Genomic DNA, 17,959 nt, shown 5'->3' with positions numbered 1-17,959 from the left:
TTCGAACTTTCTTCACACGATCAAAGGGCTCGGGGCTTCAGATACTTCTTGGAGCCTTTGAGTATTTACTCACAATACACACTGTCAATACACACACAATATACACAAATGTATCTTTACGCAAAGCACTGCTATACTATTGGGCTTTTGAAAGTTTTTTGTGCGTTTTTGTACGCAAGCAACTGAAAATGAATTGGATACATGAATTGTTGATAGGTGTTTTCCTACCTGTCTCGGTTGTGTAGTTAAAAAGAAGTACTTAATACTGTCTCAGTCACAATACCGATGCAATCACACGCCAGCCATTTTGACCACTCGATCCCAATTTCAGCATTGCATTGCAGAGCTTACCAGAGCCGCTTTGATTGGTGCGACTATTAGAATCACACTGATTGTGACCCTTGGTATATCTACCTGGGTTTGTTTCACTAAAGTGTACTACTCAAATAATCTTATGACAGTTATATGAAAAAAATCGGCTGTTTGTTAAAACTTCTTTTGAGTACCGGGACAGGAAAGGTCTACATGGGTGTGTCATCATAGGCTTCACGTCTCTCCTGCGTTGCTATTACATAAACACTGTTAGATTCGTGGATCTTGGATCACAGTCGTAGCGGAATCGCAGGACAGAAAATTTTGTTTGTTGTTTAGCGCCGCTCTAAGCAATAATCAAGCTATATGACGGCGGTCTGTAAAGATTCGTGGATCTTGGATCACAGTCGTAGCGGAATCGCAGGACAGAAAATTTTGTTTGTTGTTTAGCGCCGCTCTAAGCAATAATCCAGCTATATGACGGCGGTCTGTAAATAATCCAGTCTGGATCAGACAACCCAGTGATCATGAGCATCGATATCTGCAACTGTGATACAATTACATGCATCAATCAAGTCAGCGAGCCTGACCACCCGATCCCATTAGTCACCTCATACAAGCCAGGATCTTCACGGGTCCCACAGATAATAGAACATGAAGGCTGAACTAAGACAAAAAAGGGTTTATATTTTATTGTCACAAACAAGATGTAAGTAGATATCCATTTAAGTACACATGCACACTTTCTCGTTGACTACTGATAGTACAGCCATGCCAATCGACACGGAACATCTCCGTGCTTCTGATGTAACTGGTATTGCTTGTCCACGTTCACGATGGTTGAAATCTAACATATAAGTCAGCATTACTGAAAGTATGACGTACCATATATTATTGCGGTTGTTGCTGAAAGACATTATATCCAGGCGGTGATTTGAAATGTTGAAAGGTATTTTCAAAGATTGGTTCAGACATATTTTCCGGCACTTTCTAAACCTTAGAAACGTTAATAAGATTATAATATGAACAAACTCAATGAAGAAATAACTAGTTATCTATGATTAGATATCATACATCTAAATGGCAATCCTTTAAATGTCGCAAAGGGTCCCAAATATTGTATACGGTTCCTGTGGAGACGCCAAGTATATATATAATACGAAAGTATTCCTTTGGTTCATATGCGTGCTGTTAACGCCTTGACTGCAAAACCAAACGGTGTTAATGTCCACAATTACAAATAAAATCTGTTGGTATTTTCCAATCAAATCGGCGCCCTGATTATTACCTAATAATGACCCCAAATTACTTTTTTCTCTCTTGCTTTCATAACATGAAAATTATATTTTCATCAAATACGTTAACATATTTGAAGCATATTGACCACGACTGGTTATTATTAACATTGTAAATCGATAATAATACCTTAATACAGTTTTTGATCTACAAGGCTTTCTATTAAGGACCGGTCTAGAGGTGATGTTTTGTTAAGAAGCAGAATTCTAAATTCTAAAATCGTGACTGACACTGTTTTTTCAACATTAATTATTTCTTAGAATTTAATCTATTCTGCCGAAACAAGTGACTTTAAGTGATTAATTAAGTGATGATGAACGCACAAAAATATGACAAAACACCACACAATTCTTTCATTCTCACAACACAGGTTTCTGTGGTCGGTTCTATAACTCGTCTCTCCCAATAGCCTGTTTAAACTGCATGTTGTACTGTTCTTCTCGTTGTCTCCGGTAGGCGGCGAAGTCTGGGTCATACTTTGGCGCGTCTTTCACACACCGGAAGCCAACGTTGCTGGACGTGTAGTCAGGAGCTTGAGGCATTCTGGGAAAATGAAATATCGTCCAAATAAATTAGTTTCTTGTATCTAGTTTGGGTAAAATAATGATAAGCCTATAAATGTTAAATAATCTTTTGCTTTTCGATTTCCCTCCACATGATTTTCGATCATCTCATGTTCTTGTCTCTTCGTTACCATTCGCATGTTTCCGTAACCTACAACAGTTACTAGGTTCTACCTTCGGCTTGTCCCGGAATGGGGTGAGTTTGTCACGAATGGTTCCTATGCCATTGTGGCCCCTTACCTTTGGGATGATCTCACGACATAAGTGTAGTCCCCTTGAATTGTATCAATGAACGAGCCTCCCTTTAAGATGTGCTGCGTCTCCTGAAGGTCGTGGGGGATGAGGGCCTGGTAGTAGGGGCTGGCGGTCCACTCCCACACGTTCCCTATCATGTCATACATTCCTGAAACACAAACATACCAAACTGTCTTTACATTCTCCAACATGCCAACATGGCTTTATATTCTCCAACATACCAAACACGTCCTTACATTCTCCAACATACCAAACATGTCTTTGCATTTTCCATCACGCCAAACACGTCTTTACATTTTCCATCACACCAAACATGTCTTTACTACGTTTTCCAACAAACCAAACATGTCTTTACATTTTCCAACATACCAGATATGGCTTTACATTCTCAAACATATCAAACATGTCTTTACATTCTCCAACATAACACACGTTTTTACATTCTCCAACATACCAGACATGTCTTTACATTTTCCAACATACCAAACATGTCTTTACATTTTCCAACATACGAAACATGTCTTTACATTTTCCAACATACACATACCAAACACGTCTTTACATTTTCCTACATACCAAACATGTCTTTACATTTTACAACATACCAAACATGTCTTTACATTTTCCAACATACACATACCAAACATGTCTTTACATTTTCCATCACACCAAACATGTCTTTACATTTTCCAACAAACCAAACATGTCTTTACATTTTACAAAATACCAAACATGTCTTTACATTTTCCATCACACTAAGCACGCCTTTATATTTTCCAACATGCCAAAGATGCCTTTAAATTTTCAAACATAACAAATACGCATTTATATTATCCAACAAACCAACCACTCCTTTAAAATACCCAAAGTGTACACAATGTGCCCTGTCTGAAAAGCGGGTCGGAAGTTTTACACAAGTTTCGATGACAACGAAAAATGTCGTCCGTTTGCATACAGTGTTCCCTGACAGTGATGCAGGCCGACAGTTCATATACGATGTTCCCTGACAGTGATGCAGGCTGACAGTTCATATACGATGTCCCCGGACCTGAAACCAGGCCGACAGTTCATACACGACGTTCCCGGACCTGAGACCAGGCCGACGGTTCATATACGATGTTCCCGGACCTGAGACCAGGCTGACAGTTCATATACGATGTTCCCGGACCTGAGACCAGGCCGACAGTTCATACACGATGTTCCCGGACCTGAGACCAGGCTGACAGTTCATATACGATGTTCCCTCGCATCAAGCCAGGCCAACGGTTTGTAAACAATGTTTCCGTGGATAAAGCGAGTACAAGTCTTGAAAGGTTTTAAGAGAGCTTCTAGCGATAGCTGGTTTCGCACACCTTCATATATCTTCAATCTTACCCAGATCATTTTGGGCTCGGTAGGCATCCACGGGTGAGGTTCCTTCAAAGCCATCTGATTTTGTATTCCTCTTTGGGAACTTTCCCTGAAACGAAATCAAAGCTTTTTGAAGAGAAAACAGTATATATTTGAAAGATGTCTTGGCTGCGCGTTTGTCTGCTCTATGGGTCTCTCGCATTTAAACATAACAATATGACATGACGGTATGTCCTCGATTCTCCTGTGTATTATATCTTAATTCTATAAGGATAAATAAACTGCCGCGCAAAAGAAGGTACACATTGGTAAATAGGATTTGACCAAAAACTTACAAACGTTATCAAAATGTCGCACAACTTTGACACCGGTATGAAAAACATAACCACAGAATAACAATATCTTGTTTGTTTCAATTTGGGTGTACTTTCCCTTGCAATGCGGTTTAAAATAGAATAGGAAGTTGTATACTGTGTTTGTTTGTTTGTTGTCTAACGCCGCACTCAACATTCCAGCTATATGACGGCGGTATGGAAATAATCGAGTCTGGACCAGACAATCCAGTGATTGATAGCATGAGCATCGATCCACGCATTTGGGATACGATGACATGCATCAACCAAGTCAGCGAGCCTGACCACCTGATCCCATTAGTTGCCTCTTACGACGAGCATAGTCGCCCTTTACAGCAAGAATGGGTTGCTGAAGACCTATTCTACCCCGGATCTTCACGGGTCTTGTTTTCTGAGAATATTCTAGGATGCCATTTTCCAGGCTTAGTTGATTTGGTAGTCTCACGATCAATATGTTAGCCTGTACCACTCGCTTCAAGGCACATTCCATCTTTCCGAGGAAAGTGAGTTAACTGACTATGAAAGTCCAGTTTCCACCATTGCCGAACTAGGCTGGTATTATGGAGTTACATTTTGGCTGGGGTAACGAGTCTATATATAGTCCAATCAAAATTGCGCACCGAAATCGAAATCCGGTTCGTAAAGTGCCATGCAGATTTCGGTCGACTGCAGGATTTGCAAAGCATGTGCACCGCTAACTCGTTGTCAACAGATATTTTCTAAATCTTTTCATGCTTTTAATCAAGGTGCTAACGCGATTTGATGCACTTCGCGATGTAAGACTCGTTTTAACACAATATACATCTTGATTATCGATCAGACCGTCCTGACTGGGCGCCACCGTTTTGTTTGAAGCAAATGCAAGTGATACGAGAGGTTGAATCTGATTGGTCAATAGGAGAGGCATAGAAAGGAAATAACTCGTAATAGCCACTGGTGGCGCTACGATCGTGCCCAGGAATTCCAGCCTAGATCGGCAAGGGTGGAAACTGGACTTTTGAAGTCAGTTAACTCTCTTGCCTCGGGAAGATGAGCACATTCATATTCTTCTCACTTTCATCCGTTGACTTGTTTTCATGGTAACTGACCTACCTCCCAAATATTCCCTCTTTTTATCTCCCACAAGTCGCCCCAGGGATACTGGACCACGTGATCTAAAAAGAAAGTCAACATGTCTTTGATATAATCGCCAATCAAACATTTGTGGTCAATATTTGTGGACATATGTCCACTGTATTATTTCGTCATCATTTCCGTATTTTCGTGTAGCACTTCGCCAGGCCAATCGACAAACTCTACAGAAATGGGACAAGTGTTGCCCGGTCACCTAAGATGCAGAGTTGCGTCCCTTACTCATGTCAGGTTCTGATGATCATGGGTTCGAATCCTAGATTCGATTTTTATGATAAATCCAATTCACTTACACAGCCAACAATAAAATGTTTGTTCATCAATTTCACATTTTTTATATAAATGGTATATATTACTATTTGGACACATAATTGAGGCAAAATTAGTTTGAATGGGAATGTATGATCTACCCCCGTGTATGGGTGACTTGGTGGATGGGGTGGACAGGCTCGGTGAGTGGTTGATAGCCTGCCATCGTACCCATCGGTGCGGAACGTTTAATGATCTTAATATCAATCGCTGGTTTGTTTGGTCCGAACTCAATTACTTCAAGGCTGCCGACATATGGCTATAATATAGCCGAGTGCGGCGTTAAACAACAAACAAACTAACAAACTTACTGAGCTGCGATCCACGTGATGCCCTCTCCCACTCCGCCTCAGTGGGCAGTCTCTTCCCCCTCCACTTGCAGTACGTCTCGGCATCCTCGAAACTCACGTGCACCACGGGGTGTGTCCAGCGTTTGTCAATCACAGAGTCACGACCCTCGGGCTGGAATCAGTGAGAGCACCATCAACACACCTACATTACTCAAAAAAGAAGTTAAAGAACACCCGAGTTCATTTGCGTGTCACTGTTACAGTTGCCATGATTGATAATACAACAGGTTGGTTACAAATGTAAATATCGCCCAGGTTTAATTTAAAACACGGTTAAAACATCCATACAAAATAAGATATATAGATATGTAAATACTACACACGAGAGACAAATTATATTTAACTCCAACCCCTAAAGGCCGGACCCTAACTCACGTGCTCCCAGTTTGCCTTTTTCACGGCAAGCCAGTTGTCTGCCCCTCTCACGGCCATGTGTTGCCTTGTATCCGCGGACACGTGTTTCTCAAACACCCAGCTCCATCCCTTCGTCTCCGCCTCCGTGCGGTACCGCCGCTTCTTCATTGAAAACTCCCTGGAAACAGCCATGTCACGAAGATACAGTGACAGATATTGTAAGGCATTGGAAAGATCACTTGTGTTTGTTTGCTTGTTTGTTGTTTAACGCCGCACTCAGCATTATTCCACCTATATGACGGCGGTCTGTAAATAATCGAATCTGGACCAGACAATCCAGTGATTGGCATCATGAGCATCGATCCATGCAATTGGGATCGATGACATGCATTAAACAAGTCAGCGAGCCTGACCACCCGACCCCGTTAGTCGCCTTTTACGACAAGCATAGTCGCCTTTTACGGCAAGCACTGGTTGCTGAAGACCTATTCTACCCCGGGTCGGAAAGATCACTGGTTTTGCTGGAGATAAATCGTCTGGGACATTACCCAATTTTGAGAGAAAAAAGCTTCGCTGTGTCATTATTTCATGCCCAACCCACCCCTTTTAATATTCGACCTGTCCCCAAGGCTTTTTTAAAGACAATAGTCAATGTCCTGGAAAATGAACCATCTGGAACACCTGTGAAAAAGATGAACCGTGAAACCCAACTGGATAAGGAACCCATAGCCCGCATCAGCCTTCACGAGGGCTGTTCAAGTGTATACGCTGAAGAATATCGACGACCTGTGTGTACCACCAGTTCCAAAACCATCTAACTCCACCATAATATTTCGATTTCTGACATTCTCGGTTTGTCTTCCCATCACCGGGGGCACGGGTGGCCCAGTCGTCTAAGGCGCCGCGATTCGCTGTGCAGAGTTGCGTCCCTTAGGCACGCCAGAAACCTATGATTGTGGGTTCGAATCCCGGTTCGCCCCGATTATGTTTCTAGGTTTGTCAGCACCATACCCGTGCTCGTGGGTTTCACCGAAGTGGTAAACGTCTGAGGCCTGCATCACTTCGGGCTTTCCTCCCACATTAAGCTGACACGCCGTGATATGACTGGAATACTGTTAAAAGCGGCGTTAAACCCAACTCACTCACTCACTCACTCTTCCCATCACCACTATTTGATAGTGATTCACATATACGACTGAACAAATGTTAAAGACATCCCGATTTGGGGGTCAAGGCATGACAGGTTAACTATTGTGATATGAAGGAATAGGGTGGTTCTGATCTTTTTTAAGTTGCACACTTATGATATACAGTAAAGTACGGTTATAACGAACTCCAAGGGACTACTAATTTTAGTTCGTTATAACCGTAGTTCGTTATAAGCATATATACAGCATAACTACAGCAGATAGTCGGGACCAAAAAAATAGTTCGTTATATCCGTCAGTTCGTTATAAGCGTGTTCGTTATAACCGTAGTTTACTGTAGTCGGAATCGTAAAATGGACTCTGCTTTTCGCAAATATTTCTTATGATTAGGAAATGGGTTTTGTCGCTAAATTATATTCATCATCTTATCCACGAACAGTTTTTTATTAACCCATTGGTGAGATGACATTGGTTAGCACTGCATTATCACGATGCAAACCGTGAATATTAAAGGAATGAAAAGCCAAATTGATATACAGATGGGGAAATATCAGTGAATACATATACAAGACGCCATAAGACTCTAAACAATGTATTACATCAACAAAAATATCACGCTTTGAAATGTTAGGATGTGGTGTGTTCACTGTACATTTCCCTTCAATACCCGGTTATATTTGGGTACGACGAGCCTATGAGGCGTTGTTTTACACTTTATTCCCTATTTCATTATTTATTGATACAAGAAAGTCGATTTTACATATAAATACGTGACTTTGTGAGTATTTGGGGAGTTGAAAAAATCGGATTTTGTGATAATATTTATTCATCTTTTGACGTTAACTAGTGGTTACGGAAAGGGGCGAGTTGAACCGAATGAGTTGTGGTTGTGGCGCGAAAGATCGTACCAATAGTGAGCGTTGGTGACGGGGTACATATCCATATAGAAGCTCTTCGTGTGCCCCACCCGGAACGGGAACTCCCCCGTCTCAGATTTTGGGTCGTTGATTCCCATCCAGAAATCCGTGGCCTTGAACAGCTGCATTGGTGTCAGGTGGTTGTACGTCAGCATAACTGAAACACAGGGGAGACAACCGTGTCATGACGGTATAAGGTCTTTCTCATAACCTTACACTTCAGTATTCTTTCTTTGTTTTTTGTTTGATGTTTAACGCCGCACTCAGCAATATCCCAGCTATATGACGGAGACTTGAATAATTGAATCCAGATCAGACAAGCCATGAGTGATATATGTGTACAGCGAGACACGTTAATGAAAAGTTGATACCACATCGTCGAGCCTGACCATCCGATCCAATAAGTCTCTAACAAGCATGTGTTGCTGAGGGCCTATTCTTAACCGCTGAACTGAAAGAAAAGTCCATGGATATGTAGTAAATCCTCCTGATAGCCAAGCCTAGAAATGTGGACAATCTCTCATGGGAACGGGGCGGTCTGAACAAGTTGAACAATTGTTTGCATGAGAGTGTGTATAGTTGTACCCGCTTTCAGCAAAATTCTAGCAATATCACGACTGGGGACACCAGACATAGGCTTGACACATTGTACCTATGTGGGGACTCGAACCCGGAACTTCGGCGTGACGAGCGAACGCTTTCACCACTTGGCTACCCCACCCATCTTATAAATTGTGACTTTTCGTCTCTTCATTGCTGTTCTTAATTACATGTTGCCTTCCAAAGCTATCTCTGTCGGGGATCTTGAGAGTGTAGTACATGGGTGGTCGATTGCGCGTCACCGTAATCGACGGCGATAGCTGCTTATGCTTTCAGTCACTGGTTTTTTGCATGGCCGCGACTCGGTTATTTACAGCCACCATATTACTGAGATAATGCGGCATAAAACAACATTTACACACCAGCTTGTCTATCATCTCGAGATTACCTCCCCTTACCGCCTGTTTGACTTGCCAATAATCAATACGCCTATGCATGTAACCCTTTCAACTGAGAGCATAAATATACGCACATAAAAGGATTTATCCAACGGCTGTAATATCAAATACACGAATATACCCTGAACACGCGGTACAAACATACAGGACGGGTTATATGTTTTGTTTGTTGTTTAACGCCGCACTCAGCAATATTCCAGCGGCGGCGGTTTGTAACTAATCGAGTCTGGACCAGACAATCCAGCGATTGACATCATGAGCATCGATCCACGCAATGGGGATACAAAGACACGCATCTACCAAGTCAGCGAGACTGACCACCCGTACCCGTTGACAACAGTATCCAAGCTACATAACTCCAAAACAGAATTCGATCTATTTCCAATGTATCGACGGTTTTTCTCTGTATTTAAAAAAAGAGCTCATTTAATCCATTACATGACCACACGGTACCTCATAACGGTAAAGCGAATGTTTATAAATATTTTAATTATATTGTTTTCTCATTGATAACACCATGACGATTGAACAAAACATATAACCTTACACGCAAAACATAAATGTATCAGATAAGTTAAAAAACAGAATTAAAAACCAACAAACTGTGGGATTAAATAATATATGATCGAATAGAATTACTATAACATACATGGTTCATACAGAGCGACGAATATAGAGACACTACGTTGTGGTATTTCATGAATAGAAAGGAATGGAGCTCTTGCCAATACGTGTAATAATCTTTATGGGTAGTTATAATTATAGAGAATCATATTTATACTTACTGTGTTTTATGTTGACGTCGTGCGGATGAACATCCTCTCCATTTGTTCTAAAATACCCTAAAAATACCAAAATAACTGACAACCACTTCTTCCATATCCCCATCGTGGTAGCCATCTTTAAGCAACGTCATGGACAATTATCGACGCCTGTGCTGCACCACATGTGTGACCGCGACTTCGTCACAGCTGGCGCAAGCTCCGCGCCGAGTGGGAAGGGTGCGCTTTTGTGTAAAACCAATTCAAAGCTTATACACAAACGTTAATGTCAATTGTCAATAGCATCAAGACCTTTCTCAGTAACAGCGTTCGCTTGAATAGTTTTTGTAAAGGTATGCGAAGTCGTAAACGATCTCGTTTCTGTTTCTTGTCCCCGTTCATGTGGCTACTTTTAGACTCGATTTAAGTTGAAATACACTCCACAGTGAATATCACAATTTTCCCGTGTTGTTTATGTACTTTGAGTTCTCCGCGAGAACATGGTTTCTAGATTGAGGGCATGTCGCTCAAACGCAGCTGACAATTGCGCCCCGTGATCGATGAAGCAGAGCGAGACCGACAGTCAAACGTGGCAGTCGTGTGCCATGCATGCAGTTGATACACGAACGTAGATTGTACCATGTTTATATTATCATTTAAATTTATACAAATCTGAATTTATATTTAAAATAAGTAAATGTGCAACACTTTTATTTTACACAAATACCCAAGCTTTGTTGTTTTACGTCGCACTCAAGCAATATTCTGGCTTTATCACGACGCCCAATAGATTATCGAGTCAGGGCCATACGTACAGGTGATTGATATCATGAGCAACGTCCCACGTCGCCAAGGTATGATGACACGCAATCAATTTAATCAACCAAGTCACAGATCCTGACCACCTGATCCACTTTAGTTGCCTCTGGTATATGTGACAAGCAACACAGTGCTGGGGAACATCCCAGGTGCCAACCTCCATCCATATACATAAATGGGTAGGTGGAAGAAAGGTTGGTTGGTTTGTTGTTTTACGCCGCACTCAGCAATATTCCAGCTATATGAAGGCGGTCTGTAAATAATCGAGTCTGGACAGACAATCCAGTGATTGACATCATGAGCATCGATCCACGCAATTGGGATACGATGACATGCATCAACCAAGTCAGCGAGCCTGACCACCCGATCCCGTTAGTCGCCTCTTACGGCAGGCATCGGTTGCTGAAGACCTATTCTACCCCGGATCTTCACGGGTCGGGAAGCAAGGAATGTACAATATAGGTTATTGTGATATATACAATTGCTATTAACCAGAAGGAGTAATAATATTGTTCCTGTTTTAAAAATAAAAATTCGGAGATATTTTTAACTTCTCGGAATTAATAACTAAATTGAGTACTGCAATTAAGTATTTCGGCATTTAAAAATATTTTTAAAACTGTAATGTTGTATTTGTGATATGTCGACATAAATGAAATCTATTATTTGCCGAAACTCAATCATGTTCCTGTTTGTCGTAATGAATACAAACGTATAACTAAAGTAAAATGTACAGATGTCTAATATAAGACCAAGTAGCATTTTAAGATTTATATCTATTTTAAATAATCATTAATCTGTTGATTTTTAGAATAATAATATGAGCATCCCTTAAAATTTGTTCATTGGTGTATTCATTGATAATAATGATAAGGATGATGTTGATGATAATATCACACTAAATAATAATTATTATTATATAATGGCGATGATGATGATGATGACGACAACAAAACTAACAACAACAACAATAATAATAATAATAAATTGGCCAAAAAGTTGTGATCAATCGTAAGCAATGCTAAAATGGCAAAATGAATTCGTGAAAAAAGGCGTTTAGATATGGGGTCGAACCATTTCCTAGCACTTCTGAATAATTAAAAATTAAGTTTGAGATCCACAACAGTTACTTCCCTTTGTTTACGGGAACTGCCGATTGGTTTTAATTTCTTCAGCCTTAAAAGTAATTAGTCTGTTGAGTAGAAATATGTTTCAAAACAATTTTGAGAGGCATTTATTTCTATAAAATTAAGTATTTATATTATTTGAGTCTCCGGAATATTACGCGGGAGAGCCAGTAGAGCTGAAGCGCGCCAAATCTGTCGGCTGGGGAGAACGAGAAGTTGGTTGAGCGAAGCGAAGGAAATATCTGATTAAAATGGTGCGAACAAAAGCTGACGGAGGCTGTGCTGCTTCAAGGAAAGGTAAACATGTGTTTATTACATCACAACATCAGTTGCGTTGCCTATTTTCTCAAGTGTTGTTGCTCAACAGGTAGACGCGATTTTCCCCACATCTCAATTTCTGCCTTGAGAGGCAAGGCCATGTTTATATCGCTTTATGCTTCTGATTATTTGTAAGGGGATTTTGTCGGAGATGTTTGGCAGTACCATATAGGTATTATTAGTTGGACCGCCACTGAGGATGTAATGTATCTGTTTATCAGTTTGTGTATGAAAGATAATTGAGACAAATGTCGGTATTGACATAACAACAACTTCTTTCTTGTATATGAAAATCTGTCATGTATTACTATTTTTTAAAACTATTTTAGTGTGCGTCGGTGACAAAATGTGTTTCATTACCTTGTTCAGTGTGTGTTTACTTATCCCCCCAGTTGTTGCTGCGCGAGCCCCAAGGAAGAGTCTCGGAAGCCCAGCGGCTGGCTGCAGTAGCGCCGGGTCCCCAAAATCAGGTACGTAAAACATTAAAAACAAATAATTTAAAACTTCCGCCCATAACCCATGCTTCACATTTTGCCAGAGGTTGGGCATAAAGCTTTTTAATACTTTATTACTTTATTTAGACTCTCTCCCCCAAATGAACTAATCACTTGCATGAATTATGTATGAATTGACTTAACCATGCTTATGTTTGTAATACTGAATTTTTTTTGTCTTATTTTCTGTACAATATCAAAATGTGCATGTTACCTATCATATCCAACTTACTTAGGGAAAGCTATACTTTGTCTCACCTCTAAACCACATTTTTATGGAGGTCTGTTTCACATCAGGTGAATCCTGCCCCACTGTTGCCTCTTATGACAGCAATTCTACCCAGTATAGTGACCCATGGGTAGTATTTAGGAATCCTGGGTCCCAATCCACATAGCAATCTTCGCACTAAGATGATTGTAACGCCCATATTTTTACGATAGGTGTAGGACCTGTGAATATCCGGACTAGAACAGGTCTTCAGCAACCCATGCTTACCGTATGAGGTGACTATATTTGTCATGAGAGGCAATTAATGGGATGCATGTCATCGTATCCCAATGGTGAGGTCGATGCTCATTCTGTCAATACAATACAATCCAGACTTGATTATTTACTGACCGCTGTCATATAGCTGGAATATTGCTGAATGAGGCGTTAAACAGCAAAAACAAAACGATAGGCGTATAATTTAGAAAGTGTTGGATAGGGTTTCAACAACATGCTCAGTTCTCTGTGTTCTTGCAGGTAAGACAAAGTATGCTGGTGGCAACCCTGTGTGTCAGCGGCCAATACCGGACTGGCAGAAAGGCATTGGTGGATTCTTGAACAAAGGCAAAGAGAATGTCGACAGTCAGTCCAGCTCGAGTAGTGGCAGCAACAGCGATGAGATTGAAGTGCTGGAGTCAGACTCAGGGGCTGGGTAAGACTACAATTATTTCTCATTTTTAGGATGAAACCAATATGAAATCAAAATAAACTAGATAAGATAAGAAATGTCACCAGTCCTTTCCTAATTTTACTAGCCTTGAATGCCCTGTACTGTGGGTTTGGGGAATTGGTTCAATATTCAAGGTTGGATCATTGGTTTGGATAACTTTTCTGTTATGGATCGAGGATTTTAATAAAATCATTCTGCTCATTATCCTTTTTGTAAATATGAATAAATACACCAACTTTATCTTCCTCTTCTTGCTTTGCACCACAACATATTCATGTTTTTACTGGGACAATTGCAACTGTAACAGCATATGAAAATAGTGAGTTTCCATCTCAGCAAACCTGATTGTACGAGGTTCCTGGTATGTTTGAATCCCAGATTTTCTGTGAATGTGACCCTTGGTTTGTCGGCGCCATGCCTGTGCTCATTAAGAGTAAATGTGGCATGGCTGGCAATTTTGCCTGTTGCCAATCTTGCATTACAATAATATCAGTGGTAGAAACAGGGTATGAAACTCCCAAAAATTTCAGATAGACCACAGGACTGGCTAGCTGAAATACTTGCCAGCCCTGACCAAAACCTGCCTGCCCACTATAATCATATGTTTCTCAGGATAAGCTAACGGGGTTTCTTTTAGGTTACATCATTCATCTTTACATGTGAATTAATGATTATCATCGGGAAATATTTAGAATATTGTCACATATGAAATATAACCCAACCGTCGGGCGGGGGGATTTGAAAATCTGGCAGCCCGAGTTGAAATCAACCAGTTTCGGACGGTCGGGCAGGCAGGTATTTCGAACACTGGTAGAAACATTTTAGTCCACTTGATAACATTTTCCAAACCCATAAAAATGGCAAATTTCTACTGGTCCTTATTATACCTTAACTATTGGGCAATTTGGCAAGGCCTACAGGACTAGTGCCAACTTCTAACACTGTTGATGTTTTGTGTTTTATTTCAGTGCTTCTGGAAGCTGCGAGTAGGACCTCTCTGATCTCACAACCAACTACAATACACCTCAACCAACAGCCCTTCAGAGTGGTGCACCAATCACCAGTGCCTCTCTCTGGGGCTGATCTCAAGACGAACTGCAATACCCCACAACCAGCAGCCCTGAAGAGCAGTGCACTGTTCACTTGACCAGTGCCTGTTCGGGCCCTACTGCCACTGTACATAGACGAATGAATGTGTGAGAGAAGTATGCAAGAGTTGTGCCCCTTAGCTCTAAATGCCTTAAAGTTGGTTAGTTCCAGTTTGATTGTATTAGGATTCTGTTAGGTATAAGTTTGGTGGCTGTTCCCAGTTTGGTATTCCTTCGTGGACATTTTAGATCTCGGTCACTGCTCACATCGTTCTTGAAAAGGAAATGGGTACACAGTATGAAGTGCTTTTGGGGAACATCGTCATCTGTAAATATCCACTTAAAGTTAAACCTATTTCATCATTGTATGCAAAGATGTTTGTCATATATTTTCATGTAGTATTTTATATTTAGCTACTGTGAAATAAATGTTTTAAAAGCGTAATGAAAGATGTTGCAGTTGTTTCTCAGGTTTGAAATAAACTGGAGGATAGGAGTGAGTGAGTTGGGTTTAACGCTGCTTTGAACAGTATTCCAGTGATTTCATGGCGTAACAGCTTTATGTGGGAGAAAGCCCGAAGTGATGTATGTCTCGAACGTTGACCCCTTCGGTGAAACCCAGGAGCACTGGTATGGTGGTGACAAACCTAGAAACATAATCGGGGCGAACCAGGATTCGAACCCCCAATCATAGGTTTCTGGTGTGCTCAAGGGACGCAACTCTGCACAGTGAATCGCAGCGCCTTATACGTGCCCCCTTGAGGATAGAAAGTGAATATCACTTAATGATGCAGTCAGCATTATTCCAGGTATGGTGCATTGATTATAATATTTACATAGCACGCATGACGGATCAACTGTGATAAGAAAGAATCAGGAGTATTTTGACCTCTTTTGAGTAGTTTATTATGAATCCCTTCAATTTTCAAGTTTTTGATGCATTTTGGAGGACAAAACCTACTATGCCATGTGTACCAAAGTTGCAAATGACATTTTTATAAACTCGGTTCCATGCAACAGGATCTTTGAAACCTCAATTTGTGATGCAAAGTTGACACCATTGAATTTGGCAGTCCAGGCTTGTGAAGGTGTTATATATTTTGAACCTGCCTTGGCATTGCCTTGTTGTGTGTGGAGGTCTCCGTGACATGGTTCAGGTTGATTGCATGTCAGTGTATCAGTGGATTGGTGCTCATGGTGTCAATCACTGGTTTGTATAACCCTGACTCGTCATTTTGCAAGAATATTTCTGAGTACGCCGTCCAACAGTTATTAAGGTTTTGTGGTGTTCGTATCACGGCTGACGAAAGTAAAAAGAAGCACACGTGTAATAATCACCAAACCTGGATAGTTTCTAAATGCTTTTTCCATATTGTTTTCGTCATATATTGCCGCTGGCGACTCTTTATATTGTAGCATGAAGAAAGTGTATCTTCAATTGCTGGATGAAAAATAATTGCTTTCTGTTAAAACAAAAGAAACCATGACAACAACACTAGAAGTATGCAGTATGCCCACAAGGGCTCTCTATTCTACTTAACACATTATTTTCACACAATCTCATTAAAATCAGATTTTTGTTTAGCGGTAGCGAGAACTAAGGTCTGATTTTAATTAGATTGATTTTCACATTACTTGTATTTTATGCCCCAGACAATAACAAAGAAGACTTTTCACTTGGAAAAACTCAAACTGGACACCACAGGCTTGTGGTTGAGAAAACTTCAATCGTTGTATCTACTCCATAACCATTTGTCATTCCTTTTTCAAATATTCAGAGGATGTTCAGAAGTCTTTGTGCTGTTCAATAGGGACCGCCTCAGTTGCCCCCGTAGTCAAGTGGATATAGCGTCTGCTCGGTGGTTCGAACCTGGCCGCGTGGTACCGAAATGCTTTGAAAGATGGTACTTGTTGTTACCCTGCCTGGCGACCAGCTTTAAGGGAATGAAACAAGGAATGGTCGGTTCGGCGTCAGCACACTGTGTCAGTGGGGTATCCATGTCAACGGCATGGTATCTGGGCGTGCTGCACTATAAAACCGGACTTGTCACACAAGCGGTAAATTGACGTGCATGCTCGTCGCTATATAAGTGTAATAATCTTGAACGTGACGTTTAACTCCATCTCACCAAACCCGTTCCTTTGTGTTAGCAGTGATATATATATTAATTATATTGATTGCATTTATTTAGATATTCAAGCTGTTAACGGTTATATTTGTAAAGATGTTCTTTTATCGTTTATTTCTGATAATAGTTATCCGTCAAGGACAAAGCGATCAGAAAATAATTACATTTATAAAGTAAATTTTATCTTCACTCTTGGAATGTACAGCATCGCTGTCGGTAAAACGACTTGGAATATAGAAAAACTGGTGCTATTTTCAAAACAATAAATTAATTGGAAATACTGTATTTTGCGATGTCTCAGATGGCGAGCTGATTTCTTGTTATCAAAGGAATAGAAAACTTTGTTGTTTTTTTGGCAGTTATTTAATCAGTATTAATAAAACCAGAACAAAAAAGCTGTAGTATCTCCCCCAAATCATTCGACCTTGTTTTAACAGTGGATGGGAACGGTGATGTTGCCTTGTGATTAATGTGTCAATGGTCATGTCGAAGACCCGGGTTCGATTCCCCACCTTAGTACCCCGCTGGGATATCATGACAGATTAACTACAGTCAAATGAAAGAAAATCGGGTGTTCTGTAACTATACTACTCAAAAGAAGTTAAGGATCACCCGATTCTTTCATATTGGTAATGTTAATCTGTCATGGCATGAGAGATTAATTATTGTAATATGAAAGAATCAGGTGATCCTTAACTTCTTTTGAGTAGTATATATAGTGTATATTATTTTTGAAACATTGCTGCTAACTTGTTCCCATGTTTACCGCGTACGTTATGGAGGCAGTCCAAATATATTTCACCGGATGCAATATAAATAGTTCCTCAATAACAGTAATATAAAACATCATCAATGTCCGTCCAGTCAGTTTACTTAAAAAGTTGGAAGTATTTAAACTGCGAAGAGAATCATAAATGTGACGTCGCTCCCCAAGCCACGACAGCGAATG

General features: G+C 40.6%; 2 protein-coding genes across 2 annotated transcripts; one reads left to right on the top strand and one right to left on the bottom strand.

Annotated features, from left to right (window-relative positions):
- Positions 1 to 988: 988 nt before the first annotated feature.
- Positions 989 to 10,328, bottom strand: LOC124116907 (inactive C-alpha-formylglycine-generating enzyme 2-like). The gene is made up of 8 exons (XM_046478513.2): positions 10,122 to 10,328; positions 8,330 to 8,495; positions 6,295 to 6,451; positions 5,881 to 6,031; positions 5,222 to 5,283; positions 3,801 to 3,885; positions 2,412 to 2,574; positions 989 to 2,151 (listed from the first exon to the last, which is right to left on the bottom strand). Exons 1-8 carry the CDS (start codon positions 10,234 to 10,236, stop codon positions 1,995 to 1,997), a joined length of 1,056 nt encoding a protein of 351 aa, XP_046334469.1. The 5' UTR covers positions 10,237 to 10,328; the 3' UTR covers positions 989 to 1,994.
- A 1,854-nt stretch (positions 10,329 to 12,182) lies between these two features.
- Positions 12,183 to 15,326, top strand: LOC124116906 (PCNA-associated factor-like). The gene is made up of 4 exons (XM_046478512.2): positions 12,183 to 12,340; positions 12,754 to 12,831; positions 13,601 to 13,775; positions 14,762 to 15,326. The coding sequence occupies exons 1-4, from the start codon at positions 12,295 to 12,297 to the stop codon at positions 14,781 to 14,783; spliced, it is 321 nt and encodes a 106-aa protein (XP_046334468.1). The 5' UTR covers positions 12,183 to 12,294; the 3' UTR covers positions 14,784 to 15,326.
- Positions 15,327 to 17,959: the final 2,633 nt, after the last annotated feature.

Source organism: Haliotis rufescens, unplaced genomic scaffold, assembly GCF_023055435.1.
Source record: "Haliotis rufescens isolate VD_foot unplaced genomic scaffold, xgHalRufe1.0.p SCAF_13, whole genome shotgun sequence".
In the NCBI taxonomy this organism is placed as follows: domain Eukaryota; kingdom Metazoa; phylum Mollusca; class Gastropoda; order Lepetellida; family Haliotidae; genus Haliotis; species Haliotis rufescens.
The sequence above is the reverse complement of the archived record's forward strand: the minus strand, read 5'-3'. Positions and strand labels throughout refer to the sequence as shown.